This window comes from Chaetura pelagica, unplaced genomic scaffold (genome assembly GCF_000747805.2).
Source record: "Chaetura pelagica isolate M959 unplaced genomic scaffold, ChaPel_1.0 scaffold18, whole genome shotgun sequence".
Classification (NCBI taxonomy): Eukaryota; Metazoa; Chordata; class Aves; order Apodiformes; family Apodidae; genus Chaetura; species Chaetura pelagica.
In genome coordinates this window covers 1,901,319-1,914,878 of record NW_009954310.1, presented here as the reverse complement: position 1 = coordinate 1,914,878, position 13,560 = coordinate 1,901,319, and the positions used below count along the sequence as shown (strand labels likewise).

The following is a 13,560-nucleotide window of genomic DNA, read 5'->3' as shown; positions in this document are numbered from 1 at the left end:
CAGGAATATGCAAACTCTGTCATAAGTTAAGTGATGCACAGAAATCCTGTATCAATAAATATCCTGCTTTACAGTGTGCCTGGATCTTTATAAGATATGAAAGATTCGATATCTAAGGATTTCAGATTCTAATTCAGAGATGTAAATTCCTGTGGAGGTTACAGAGAAACAAAAATATAATCAACAGCTCAACTAAGGCCAACAAATCAGTTAAAAATTAACAAACATCCTCTTATCCCCCACACAAACCACGTCAACAAGTACAACTCACTTGGCCAGCCACAATTACAGTGTCTCCGAGGGACACTAAACTGACTGGATCTTTTGTTTTCAAACACGGGACAAAACAAGTTGGGCATTTCTTCTCTCAAAATTTTCTGATGAATTCAAGCCTGCTCCTTCCCCAAGGCAGGAAGATATTTAATCATCAGCTTTCTTTGTACACAATAAAAAATAAAAAGCATCTGCAACACCATATAGCTTAGGATCACTTGTAATTGCTGAGCCTCACATCCATCTCAAGGCTTAGTCTTCCTCTGTGAAGTCACCTCCCTTCATCTAACACAGCTCTAAAATGTTTATGCCATTTGGGGTTTTATTTTTTTTAATTCAAGCTCCTTCTAATTTTGAGAGCAGCTGATTAAACCTGAACAACTGGATTGTTGGACGAAATACGCTGCATCTATGATATGGTACAGCAGGGACCAGTTTCACTGTTAATTTAAAATGCTAGAATTAATTAGGTAGTGTAAATGAAGAATTTAATAAGCACACTTTACAACCACAAGTTCTGCTTTTATTAAACACCCCTGCCAAATGAAGGCAACTATCTTCAGTCTGTTCTTCCTTGTCTCCTTCCCTTAAAATTCTCTGCAGTGAAAATACCCCATTTTTCTATTGCAACCCCTCCCCCATCATTAAAATGTATGCCTGACTTCCAGCTCCTCTTTCAAGTCATTAGCATCCTTTAAAAATGCTACTGTATATCCTGCCTGTTCCAAGAAGCTACCAAACAAAACCGAAGTTTACAATTTTGGTTTTGAATACCAAATTAAAGGCTGTCTTAGAAGCTGTCATTCCTATTCAACTCAGTACGGTGTACTACCAAATTAGCATTTTTTTTTTTAGTAAAGGAATATGCTTGTTTAAAAATGTCTTTCCAAAGCGAGGGGTAACATCACAAATCAATTTTCTTAAAAAAACTCTACTAATCCTCTAGGACTGTGAAAAGACTTAGAGTAGATGAATATTCCTGACATATATTGTTTAATCCACTTTAAAATGAACAGGAGTTCAGACCATAAATTCTCTCACAGTGATTTTCTATGTTTAACAGACTTTGCTTAGCTTTGAACTCCTTGAAAAAAAAGTATTTCAGGAGCCTAAACATTATTTCACAAGATCTGTGCAATTCCTTAACAGGACAGGGGAAATAATTTTTTTTACATGAACCCATTCAGTTCTATCTAGCCTCAGAAAAACAGTCAAGACTTCCTAACATGGTTTTGCCACAGTAACTAATTATGATGATTTGATGATTTTTTCTTCCTCTTTCTTGAAACCCCTTTCCCCCTCTAGCCTTTTATTCTGGCTTTCCTTGGTTTACCTGATATTTTACCTCAGCAAGGTATATCCGTACTATATCCGAAGACAGTCATGCCTACATGCCTAGCCAAGACTTAATAAAAGTTTTTAAAAGAAAAGCAGACAAAGCCTAAATTGTTTCAGACTTTCATCAGTTCAGTAAGAATAGCTTAAGAATTTACTGTTTCTTCTGCAATCCAGCTTTCACTATCAAAAAATCTCCACTGCTTTTTAATAAGGAAAAAGCAGAGAATCCTTGAAATGCCAGTCATTCCTGCAGCAGCCTAGTAGAATACTTTCAACTCTCCCCTCCCAAAAAACAAAAAGCCATACAGCCTAATGAAGAACACACTTAATCTGGAAAGATGAGCTGTGTATGACCTCAGTGCATTTCCATTTTTTTTACTCTCAATATTCTAAGAACCTTTATAAACATGGACTGCTTCTGGCAGAGAGGACAGCATTCGATTTACCAACTCAGAATTCAGTAAGAAGAATGAACATGCATCCTACAATCTAGTAATGCTGCACAATGCCTTGATAACAGGACTGAAAACCTTGACAGATTAAACTGTTTTCCAAAGCGGCAAAAAGACTTTGGAGGACAACAAATTTGGTTGTTTTGTACTTTTTAAAACAGTAGGTAGACTCTTAGACCACTTAGGGGTGATGTTCTCAAAGCACCTGTGGAAGTTATTTTAAAAAACTGTTCAAGTATTTCACTGTTCATAAAAGATTTGTGCAGTTCACACGGAAAGAAAAAGCAGATGCAAAAAGCTACTCAAGAACACATCAGATGATCATATAGCAAATTTCTTACATCTTCTAATACAGAGACAAGCCTGGAGATGGAATGAAACAAAAAGAATACTGTTCCCAGCTGATGAAGTAATGGCTCTCCGTCCAAAGACGGCCAATTCTATGAAAACAACACTGAATATCTGGAGTCTTGAAATTATATTGCAAGGAAATTTGACAGATATGGGAAGCAAAAAATCTCATTACCTGCCCTAATCCAAGTTCATAGCTAGGCACACTAGATTCTTGCAGATGAGGGCTAGGTATCCCCTTCTGTCTGAAGTAATCTTCAAAATTAAATTGCAGGTTACTTTAGTTATTTTCAGACTAAAAGAAAAACAAGAGGTCTAGAGCTAAACTCGTCTGGTAGCAGATAAGCAACATCACACAGGGATACTGGGAAAGCTATGCTTATAGCAGAGTACTTCAGCATGGAAATTTTTGCAGTGAGAAGTTTTAAGCCATTTGTTCTTCTTTAAGTAGAAAAAAAGTAGGGAATAAATAGAAGTAAACCCCATTTTTCAGTCTCTTTTAATACCCCTGAAGCTGCGGTCCAATCAGAAGATATATTGAACTAGATACATCATGGTCAACATGCTAAAGAAAGCTCTGCTGGACTACACTGAGGACTTGAGCTGCCCTGCAGCTACTGCCATTTGTTACGTGCCTTGTGTTCAACCAGAACACTGCTATATGTCAGGAAGTAAATAAAGAAGCACTGCATGTTTAAAAGCACTAAGCAGATAGTCCTAATGCTGCCAATACTGGCAGCCATACCAGCTGCTAGGCTGTTATTGAAGTAGGTATGCAGATTTGCATTTTAATTCCTCATCTTTACATGGTGCTTCTTTCCACAGTGCACACACCCAAGTTGCCAGGAGTATGTCTGAGAGGAGATTGCCTTTTCAGGAACCTCGTCCTTCCCAGGGCTGCTGCTCTCTGTGCTAAACATAACAGCACTGGTGATGCACTCAACAGCAGTGAAATTTCAGCTGTTCCCCACCTACGGTGCGGGTAGATGCACAACCTATAAAACTAACCTATAAAACAAGCTATAAAAGCTGATTGTTCATCCTATTGTCTTCTTGTGCATCAGTGAATTCCTGGCTGCAGCAACAAGGATACAGGAAAGTCTAGGTGCATCCACACCTCCTCTAGCAATAGTGAAAGCATCTCTCTCCTCTCTGAGGGAGTATCTGTAATGGGATGCTTCCCTTATTCCAAAGGCACCTACTCATGGGCGTCACTTCATGCATAAAAGGATCGTGGCAAATTAAAGTGTTTTCAGAGAACAGAGTTCATTAATCAATATTCACAAATGTCTGCATCAAATCCAGAACAGCAGCTTCCAACTACAGACCACTGCTCTTCCAGAACGCTGTGCTAAATAAGCCATGATGGACACACAGAACCATCTTGACTTTACAGTATTCTTAATTAGCAAAAATCTAGCAAAGGTATTGTGAGGTTCAAAAGTAGCAGCCAAAATTAGGAACAGTCTGCCAGCTCAAGCCATTTAGACTACCCTCCTAAAGCTTAAGTGAACATTCAGTAAAAACCAGGAAGATCAGGAAAGTAATGCCATCACCTGGGTTCTGCTGTAAGAAGCTGTGCAGTGCATTACACATGCAAGCAAGACTAGCAGTGTTCATACTTTCCCTCAGAGCTGTAGGGAGGTTGAATGACAAGAAGCTTCTCTTACAGTTGTTCTAGAATCCAGTGCGCATCATTGAAAAAGAAAGATGTACCATCTGAAGAAGGTCAGCATGGTATTTGCATTACTCCCTGTAGTAAGCACTTGCAATACAAGCACCGAGGTTTTCTGACTCCAAATGTAAACGGACCCTGATGCACGTAAAGTCAACAACGTGAAGCCCTTACCTGTAATTTTGTCTCTCACAAGTTTGCAGGATTCGATTTCACCAATGCTCCCGAAGAGACTCCTGAACTCTTCCTGGGTCATGTTCTGGGGTAAATAGTTGACTATGAGGTTGGTTTTGCTGTCATCTGTAGCAGCCCCTGTCTGCATGGGGGAAGGGCAGTTTCTACTGTTGCTGGAGGGTCCATTGGTTGTATTGGAAGTAGGGCCATTCGACACCTGAGGCTCCATGGTGCTAATTATCTACAACAAAATAAGAGAAGAAAGGAAAAAACCCTTAAGTTTCATAGATACAATAGCTATTTTTAAAGATACTTACAAGCAAATGAGTAGGTAGCATTCATGGCCAATTTAGATACTTCAACAAAAAAAACCCTGCTTGATTCCTCTGTTATTGTTGCAAAGTAGGTCATGCTAGTCTTTGGCTGTGAGCATACACTAAGATGCAGTTAAAAAATCCTTTTTTTGTTAATGCGAAGCTGATTTTGGCTTTCATCATGCAGCCATTTTCACAAATGTAAATTTAAACCACATAAATTTAATTATAATTTAAGGTAATAATCATAATTAAAATTATAGTTCCATTAAATCAGATGAAGTAAGTGTACGGCTCTATATGAAAAGGTAAAATATTTTACCTATTTAATAACTGTATCACAGAATGCAATGACAACAACATTAACCAGGCACAGTCAATCTGAAAAGCCTTGTCATTTGGATTGCCTTCAATTAATAAACTCAGTGTCCCAAGACATAGCATTTCCTAGTTCCAGTCATGACCTATATTCCCCAGTTATATTTTTCACTAATGAACTGACACCTCTTTAAATAATAAAGCCCTGGATTTGCAATCTTCAGAGATACAAAGGTCTTCAGGTATTTACTGGAATCAAAAAGCTTTAATCAGAGACTGGCTTATCAAGTACAGGCTGGAATTTTAACAAGTGCTTCTCTATCAAAATGTGAAATTCCAGTTTTTGCAGAAGACACTGAAACAGACCTTTCCAAAAAATGACAAATAAGAACCAGCCAAGCCAAGTGTGGAGGACAGAAGCCCCATTGTCATCAGTGCCACCAGTCATGTGGGTAAAGCTGCCTGCATGTTTATCTGCAGCCTGAGGAGTTAAGAAGGCAAGTTTTCATCTGAAAACCACCCAGGCAAAGGAAGCAGTAAAACCCTAGTACTTCAAGTCTTTTCGATACAGGTATTTGCCTCCACTTTGGCTTCCAGCCCATCTTTTCTGTCACCAGTGCTGACAAGGGAAGGAAATAATCTTAAGTTTCAAATTTGCATAAACAGAAGCAATGCAAACAGTAGCTTCTGCCATCCCCTGTGAAGTTCACTGGTATCTCTTATCAAAGAGCATCCCTGGGATGGGCTCAGCCTCCCTCCATCAGAGTGTGATGCTGACTGCTGCCCCAGGCAAGAGCCTGCACTGCCCAGGGACTGGGGCGAGGGGAGGGAGAATTGAAGGCTGAGACACCACACTCAACCTGTAATTATTATAATTGCTCAAGACTTAATTGGCTTTCTTTTTTAAATTCAGGGAGGTGCATGTTGTGACAAATTAGGCCTGTGAACCAAAAAAGGGGTGTCTATTCTAAAATTAACTTCATGAGGGTGGCTCAAGACTCCAAACAGGTTATATTCTGGTTGATTCTGTTTTTATGTACTTACTTTCAAAAATGGAAATCCTTCAGTGTTTGTTTAATGCCTTGTTTAGGAAATAGCTCTCTTTCTCAATGAAAATAACTTCTGAATTACCATTATTTTTTATTATCAAGCCCAGGAACAGCTACTTGGTTTAATGTTTTTTGAAGTAAAAAGAAGCCTTGCCACATTGTGATTAACAGCAAGGCCTTAAATCACACAGCAGAATAATTTTGAAAATGAACTCTACAAAAATAGTAACTTCTTGAAAGAAACAGGCATGTCCAAACCAGAATCCCCCTGCCAATTTTACTAGCCACATGGCACCAGGCACTGCTGACATCCTCTGTCAAGCTGTACCAGCCCCATATACTCCTTCAGCCACATTCCCCAACTGATTTCATGCATGTATTTACTCACACCTACTATCCAATGCCTCAGATGTTGCTAAATCTGTTCGGCTTGGGATTTCAGTTGAAAGAGCATTCTTTGATCCCCATCAACCCACAGCAAACACTGACACCATCCCTGAGCTCTGCTAACAGACTGCTGCAGGGTCAGGGTTTTACACCCCAAGTCTAAAGCACTTCATATGAGCACTGTGGGCTCATACGTCCTGCATCTGCATCAACCTGATTAAAAATTGGGGGGAAAAAAAACCAGTTTAATCATAAGACTTAGTCAAAAGAAGAGTGCAGCTGCTGATATGGTTTACTGCAGCTTGCTATGTGTATTTAAATCATCTCACTGTAGCCTTTACCTTGGGGGGTTTTTATGCTGGAAATTACAATTTTAGGGACTGATCATGCCCTTCTAAAGCTGGCAGGAATACCACACTGCTGGTTTCAGTTACAGCAGAAGCAGGACTTCAGTCAGCACAATGCACCGAGGAAGGTACATCATCTATTATTAGCAACAGACACAAAAGCTATCTATAGTTCCCCACGAACAACAATAAGCCTGGATCTTTAAAAAAAATCTGTGAAACAAAACAAAATTTGAAACTGGCTGGTGTCCTACTTAGGCATTTTGCAAACTCTTTTTAGCTCCATTTTCAGCATGCTTACCTTCCACACCAGGAAAATAAACAGAATTCATCTCAAATATCTAGCACATTCAGAACATTAAGAGCAAGCTGCTCTGCAAAAATCTGCTCTTGAACAAGATTTCCTCATAATACTTCATCAAAATATTTTGGCATAAACTGATGTTGCACCAGGTGCCAGGTTTTCTTCTTAGTTACTCTCAACTCCAATTAAATTTTCCAGATTTTTCAATAGTAAAAAGAAAAATCAAGGCACTTATTTGCCCTTCAAATTACTGCAAAGTTATGTTACTGAAAATCCATTTGCTACATAAAAATGGATAGAAAGAAATGCTGAAGAATTGTTAAATAATCAGAAATGTTTTAACATCTTTTTTAATTGCAGAATTTTAATTCTTGATTTATGGAATGATTTATGTACAAAAGCAGTTATGTACCAGAGCTTGTATTCAAAGTTCTTATGAGCACAAAATAACAATACTTATTTTAGAGGTACACATTGATCCACATCATTAGTAAAGACTTAAATTATTAATGGTAACAAAAAGGTAAGTCCCAGCTCTCCTTTCCAAACATTATTCTCTCCTCTACATGTCTTAAACTCAAATTCACTGTTCAGAGTTCAGTATGTATGTTCTGGGACATTTATTGTTGCTTATTGTTTTTAACATTTTAAGTTGTTGATCCACATCGGCACATTACATAACAGTAACATCATTTATTCAAAGAATTTTGTTTCATTGTGCGATTTGCTGGGTTTTTCTTTTTTTCTATCCACAACACTAAGATTTTTAATTCAATACCTGCAAAATATTAACATTTTTGAAGCGAATATTTATTTCCTGGACACACAGTTACCTTTGATTAATCACTGGCAGTAACTTTTTTTAAATACAAGAAGCATTGGGATGCAATTCTACAAGAAGAAGAGAAGAGTCTGTAACTGCCTTTAACTCATCAGGGGCTTATTTGGATACAGGCAAAATAAACGTGGAAAATCCAACAGTGACTGAAACCCAGCATAGTTTTTTTAAAAAATGTAGTTTCATTCCTTGAAGATTAGTATCACATCTCTATCCATGCCACTTACAATTAGTTATGTCTTTATGCTTTTGTAGACCTTCTTTGACCCAATTTAGGCAGCTACTACTGGTCTTGAAGTATTACAGTGCAAACATCATGTGTTATGACATTCACATGTTTCTGGTATAAAGAGGCATTTTGTTTTGGAGGGTTTTTTGGCAACAATTTGCCAGACTCCCAATACTGCAACACCATGTTCTATATACAGGGTAACAGTGTATGTGAAGAAGAAACAACTGCAGTTCCTGTTGACATGATAATTTAGCCACCAATAATTCGAATACCCTCTCTTTAACCTTGAAAAAAAATACTATCTGTGACAAAATTTCAAGGCTTCAATTTTCTAATTTAAAGGCAACACATATTTCAGCTTCTGGATGTATTTCATCAGACTGCTGCTTTTAGAAATGACTTCTGGTGTACTACATTTCTCAGTATGGTAATGCATCAGCAAAGTATGAGCTATTTTGTTTGACAGATTTCACAAAAAATGCTTTGCTGCTCAGAAGACAGCACAAGCTTTGCCAGTGTTTTCCAAAACACTGCTTACCAGAAGGCTTGGTAGAACCTCTCCTGCAAAATACTAGCAACAAATACCCATTACGAATAATACTTCAGAAATAATTCCCTGTCATTTTTTTACAATTAATTTCAATTTATTCCTGCTTTCCAACAATAATGCAAAGAATACCTGTGTGTATAAACACAGCTACAATCCTCAAACAAGCTAGAGTAACTGACATTAATCTTCAGTTATTACAGGAAATAAGTGACATCCATCTACCATTACAAAGCACAGTTAATGCATCATTTAGATAACTACCCACAGACTGATTAAGACAGTCTTGTCTCCCTATTGCATGCATAAAAAATAGCCAATGGCTCAATACATGTAAATATACTCATTTTATTTTTATAAAAATTGCTCTCAGCAGTCTAAAAGAAGGCCTGTATGTTGAACCAACTGTCACAGGGGTGCACTGAAAGGAGCTCGTATTCAGCAAGTAATTGCTTTAGCACCACTTCCTATCTGAATTACATACACTCCACTGCCCGTACTCCACAGTGAGTTGATTTGATATGTATGGAAAAATCCAGTAACAATTAGGAACCTTAAGAATAAACACTATTTATAGGTACTAAAGAGACGTGTTTTTAAACAACACAAGCAACCTCTTCCTACAAAAACCAAGATCTGAAAAAACTTCTAAAAACAATGAATTCACACAGATCCATTTTGAGGACTCGGAAGTAAAAAGTTCTCTGTGAATAATGATCTGGTTCACAGCACCTAAATGCCAAGAAAAATGATCATGGCAAATTAGACCTCATGCAGAATTAATGAAGTCTAATTTTATATTATTTCTAAGTGTTCATTAATGAGCAAACTCTGAACATTCTCCCATAAAGAAGAATTTAGATAAATAATGCAAAGCTCTTACTTTACCTAAAAAACCTCTTTAATTAGCATCAGAAGTTGTTTGCTTTTACAAGTAAAAACAAATGGTGCCATGGCAGAGGTCCCATAGCCATCTCCTGAGCAAGGATGACAAAAATAAACAAAATTTCCCAAAGAAAATAAATGTAGAAAAAAAGGCTTTTACTCTCAGCCTATGTGCTCTTTTCAATGGAAGTCTACACACACACGTCTCAGTCCCACCAGAGCTTCTCTACAGGTGAGAAAAGCCCAATTTAAAAGGAGCTGCCTGACAGCTGCAGATCATCTACATTCCTTGCAGATCCCCTCCACAGCCCTCCCCATCCCCTGGTCAGTAAGTGAATAGCCACACCAAGGCCAAAGCTCCATCCATAGCTATGGAATTGAACACACATCTCAGACCAGGTTCCTCAGCCTTGGACCAGCAGCTGCATGCCCACCAACCCATGGACATTCAGATGCAGCTGCTGCTATTCACTCTGGGGGCAATTAAGCACATCTCTGTATTTTTGCAGTATGAGGCACTGGATCATAATGTTTTCAGGACAGGTCATGTTGTCTTCCCATAAGAGCATTAAAAAAATGGTTAATTTTCAATATTCATTGGTTCACATCCACAAGTCCAGCCTGAACTTCACATACATATTACATGCTTCTTTCTAAAGTGACCTAAGGAAAGGCAAATGATGCTGTGTGTGCAGCTCCAGTACATATTTTCTTCTCTAACACAACTGTCAAATTTCACTGTCAATTACATTTTTATTAAAGCTTATGTACTGCACAACTAGACTTTGCTATTATTTACCTAATAAATACATCATGAACATGAAATAAAGGAGGGAAACGAAGCTTTTGAGTAAGTCTGCCTGGAGGCAAATTCAATATCCCAGAAACAAGTCATTATCTAACCCTCCATATTTTGACATACTCCCCACTCATATGCACTTTCACATGCTCCATCTTTACCTTCCTTGGAGTAAAAGTCATAGTTAATATTTTAAATATATATATTGCTGAAAGTCTCAGCTCAGAAAACAAGCAGTCTCTGGCTCTCGTGGCAGGGATAGAGTAATCTTAAAATCTTGGTTTTGGAGTGCACTGCACTCAGGTCGAAATGGCATTCAAACATAATAAGCAAGTTCACGTTTATGGGAGCCATAATAATCGTACAGAGGACACAAATGATCCAAATGGAGAAAACAAATGCATTTATTTTAAGAGGCAAGCTTCAGTTCAAATAAAGGAGGAAATGATTTTCTTTAATAGCTAAATTAATCCTGATCTAGTCCGTTATAGGCTTTTGTGTGAAGACGCTAAACCAAAATATTCTGTCCCCAATCTGTAGTGAAATGAAAAGTTTATTGGCAATATTACTTGTTATCACAGCAGTGCCTGAAGGATGTAACTGCTACCAACACCAAGTTGTGCTAGATGCTGTACACATGGGTAGTAAGGGCAGGGACTGCTGCTGCATCAACAGTGACAAGAAATAGGAAGGCAAAACCTGTTATTTTTATTTCAAGTTTTGCAGAAGGGAAAGATCAAACCACAGGAAAGTATCTATACAAGCTGATGAAGTTATGCAGTAAGCTGTGACAGCTCCGTAACACAACACCATATCCTCAAATCTAGCCCAGTGATAAGGTCACCACTCCTAACAACTTTGTTAAAAAGCAAGGCAGCATTATAATGCACCAAATTGCATTTTTTCTTTTGACAGATAAATAGCTCTTCTGCTCCCATGAAGCATGGACTCTACAGTTTTGCACTTGATTTCAAGGACAAGATGTAATGAGTGGGGCAAAAAAGGAGACAAAGTCAGTCACAACCATTTCCACACCAGTAGCTATCTAAGTATCAGCAGAAAAACCACTCTGTAACTGCATGTCCAATAACCACACAAGGTAAGAACAAAGGCATCATGTCACACACTTCATATGGTCTCTTACTCTTTCTACAGGTACTCTGAAGATGATAAATTGGAGGACAAGAACAATTAGCATTCATCGAGCTCAGCACTCCCAAAAGCCCAGAGAACTGGGGAGCAGATGCATGCTCAAGCACTCCATGCACAGCCATTTCTGAGAAGCATGACAGAAGTGCTGCATTGCACATTTGTAAGAACATGCTTCCAGAAGCAGAATATAGTTATAGCACTATCATACATATTAACTCACAGTATCTGAGATTCTTCAGTAACATCTACTGGGCTTCATTTTCAAGCACTGTTTACAGCCTCTTCAGCTCTTGCAATAACTACAGAAAAACCATGTATTCTGACACCTCAGAGGTCTATGTTTTTCAGTGTTCTCCAAACATTTTTGAGATCATGTCTAGAGTAAGTGTGCTCAACAGCAACAATGAAATGGTAAGCTAGTGTAACAAGTGATGGTCACAGAAGATCCCTACTACCACAGGATCAGGGTCATCCTTTTCACTAAGAACAACTGACTTTGAGAAAGCCAGCCAGCTATCCCCTTCTTTAGACTGGTTTCACCAGAATTTGCTTGTAGTAGTTTCTGCCATTAAATCTAATCTACATATGAAGTTATGCAAGAATATAATCTTGATTTCACAGCACTCGTACACTGCTGTGGTAAACAGCTTGGGAGAAAGGCATCACTGAACACACCTGGAAGAAAATGGATGTGTCCCCAGTCTATTAGATGGATTGCACAATTAGCCCAGACTAAAAACCCCTTACTACCCCTTGTGACCCACACATGTACCTTAAGCAAGGCTGCTGGCAGGGAGGCGTCCTGCTTCTGTGCGGGGACAGGGCCATCAATGGCACCTGCCCACCCATCTCCCCAGAGGTCACTGGCTGCTTCCACTTAAAGGTGTGTATGATTTTTAAACCTGAAGAAAAGCAAAATGTTTGGACTCTGCCTTCTGAAGGAACATTTTTTTTTCCTCTTCAATCACCCTTCAAATTCTGCCGAATTCCTACCAAGCAACTCCATACCTATCATTTTACAAGAGCTTTATTTTATTTCATCATCCTGGATTGCTCCTTATTCCCTCCTGGCTTTTCATCTGAATCTATTACTTGTTCTTTCAAGGTGCACATAAAGGCTAAAGTAGTCTGAAAAAACAAACCATCTCACCAATAAAATGACATCTTTGATTGATGCTCCAAGCCAAAATCTGATTAAAATATCCTCTTTCTCCAAGGACTGCATTTTATTAGATAGATACCACAAAGGCAAGCGGTTTCTCAGTGACTGCCTTGTCCTTCTTGAAAAGGCAACAGTGACTAACAAAGAGCTTCCTTAAAAATCTCCACTAGCAGGGCGATAAAAAAGAACCACCACCAAAAACATGAAGTATGAGACAAACCTTGAACGAGTCAAGAGGGTTTCTCAAAAGACTGAATACTAGATAGTAATACAAGAGCATGGTAGACACCAACACTGAAGACAGATCCTCAGTCTAAAGGATGTACAGCCTGAAAATACACTGAAATGAAAGCAAAGGAAATTGAAAGAGTATTTGTATTTTTGGTTACTTCCTAAATTTTATTTTTAGCTCAAAGTTTCCTGATCAGTAGCTGCTTGTTTAGTTTGCTGACTATGTTACTGCGTTACATATTACTAATCTATAACTGAATTATATTACTGATTTGGGAGTACGTACATTACACTGAGTACTGACGCACAGATTCTCACGGGTACCTACATGATCATGTAAGAAGCAGACAGCTGCAAGTCTTCAGCTGCTGCAGACCTGTCACAATTCCACTTTATTTTCTTAAAGGGGAAAACATCTAGAATCATTTGGAACTCAAGAGTTTAGAGAGTGAAAGCTGCCTCACAAACCATACTGAATCCTAAAAACATCTTACCAGAAGTCAAAGCAAGGACAGAGCAGGCTCTCTGCGAAGCCTAGGAACATCCTACCCCACTGCTGTTTTTTCTATTGAAGCTCTAGGAACAAAAGCTACCATTTTCAGAATCCCTTAAGCAATTTAGGATTCATTAATGTTCACTGCAACAGTATTCCTGCGCCTAAGCTGTAAGATTCTCTTCTGAAAATGTTGCCCATAGATTTTTCATGCAAAGACAGGCTTGTCTTAAGCAGGA

At 38.4% G+C, this 13,560-nt stretch overlaps 1 protein-coding gene across 7 annotated transcripts in view; it reads right to left on the bottom strand.

Annotated features, from left to right (window-relative positions):
* ELAVL4 (ELAV like neuron-specific RNA binding protein 4) overlaps nt 1-13,560 on the bottom strand; it is a 65,695-nt gene that overhangs the window by 39,364 nt on the left and 12,771 nt on the right. For 2 of the 7 annotated variants that reach the window (XM_010004009.1, XM_010004010.1), the window contains exon 1: nt 4,264-4,498. In XM_010004009.1, coding sequence (XP_010002311.1) covers nt 4,264-4,492 — 229 coding nt within the window. In that variant the 5' untranslated portion in view covers nt 4,493-4,498. Of the gene's footprint in view, nt 1-4,263; nt 4,506-13,560 lie in introns of those variants that run through there. The other 5 variants (XM_010004007.1, XM_010004006.1, XM_010004008.1 and 2 more) reach the window with 4 other exon arrangements.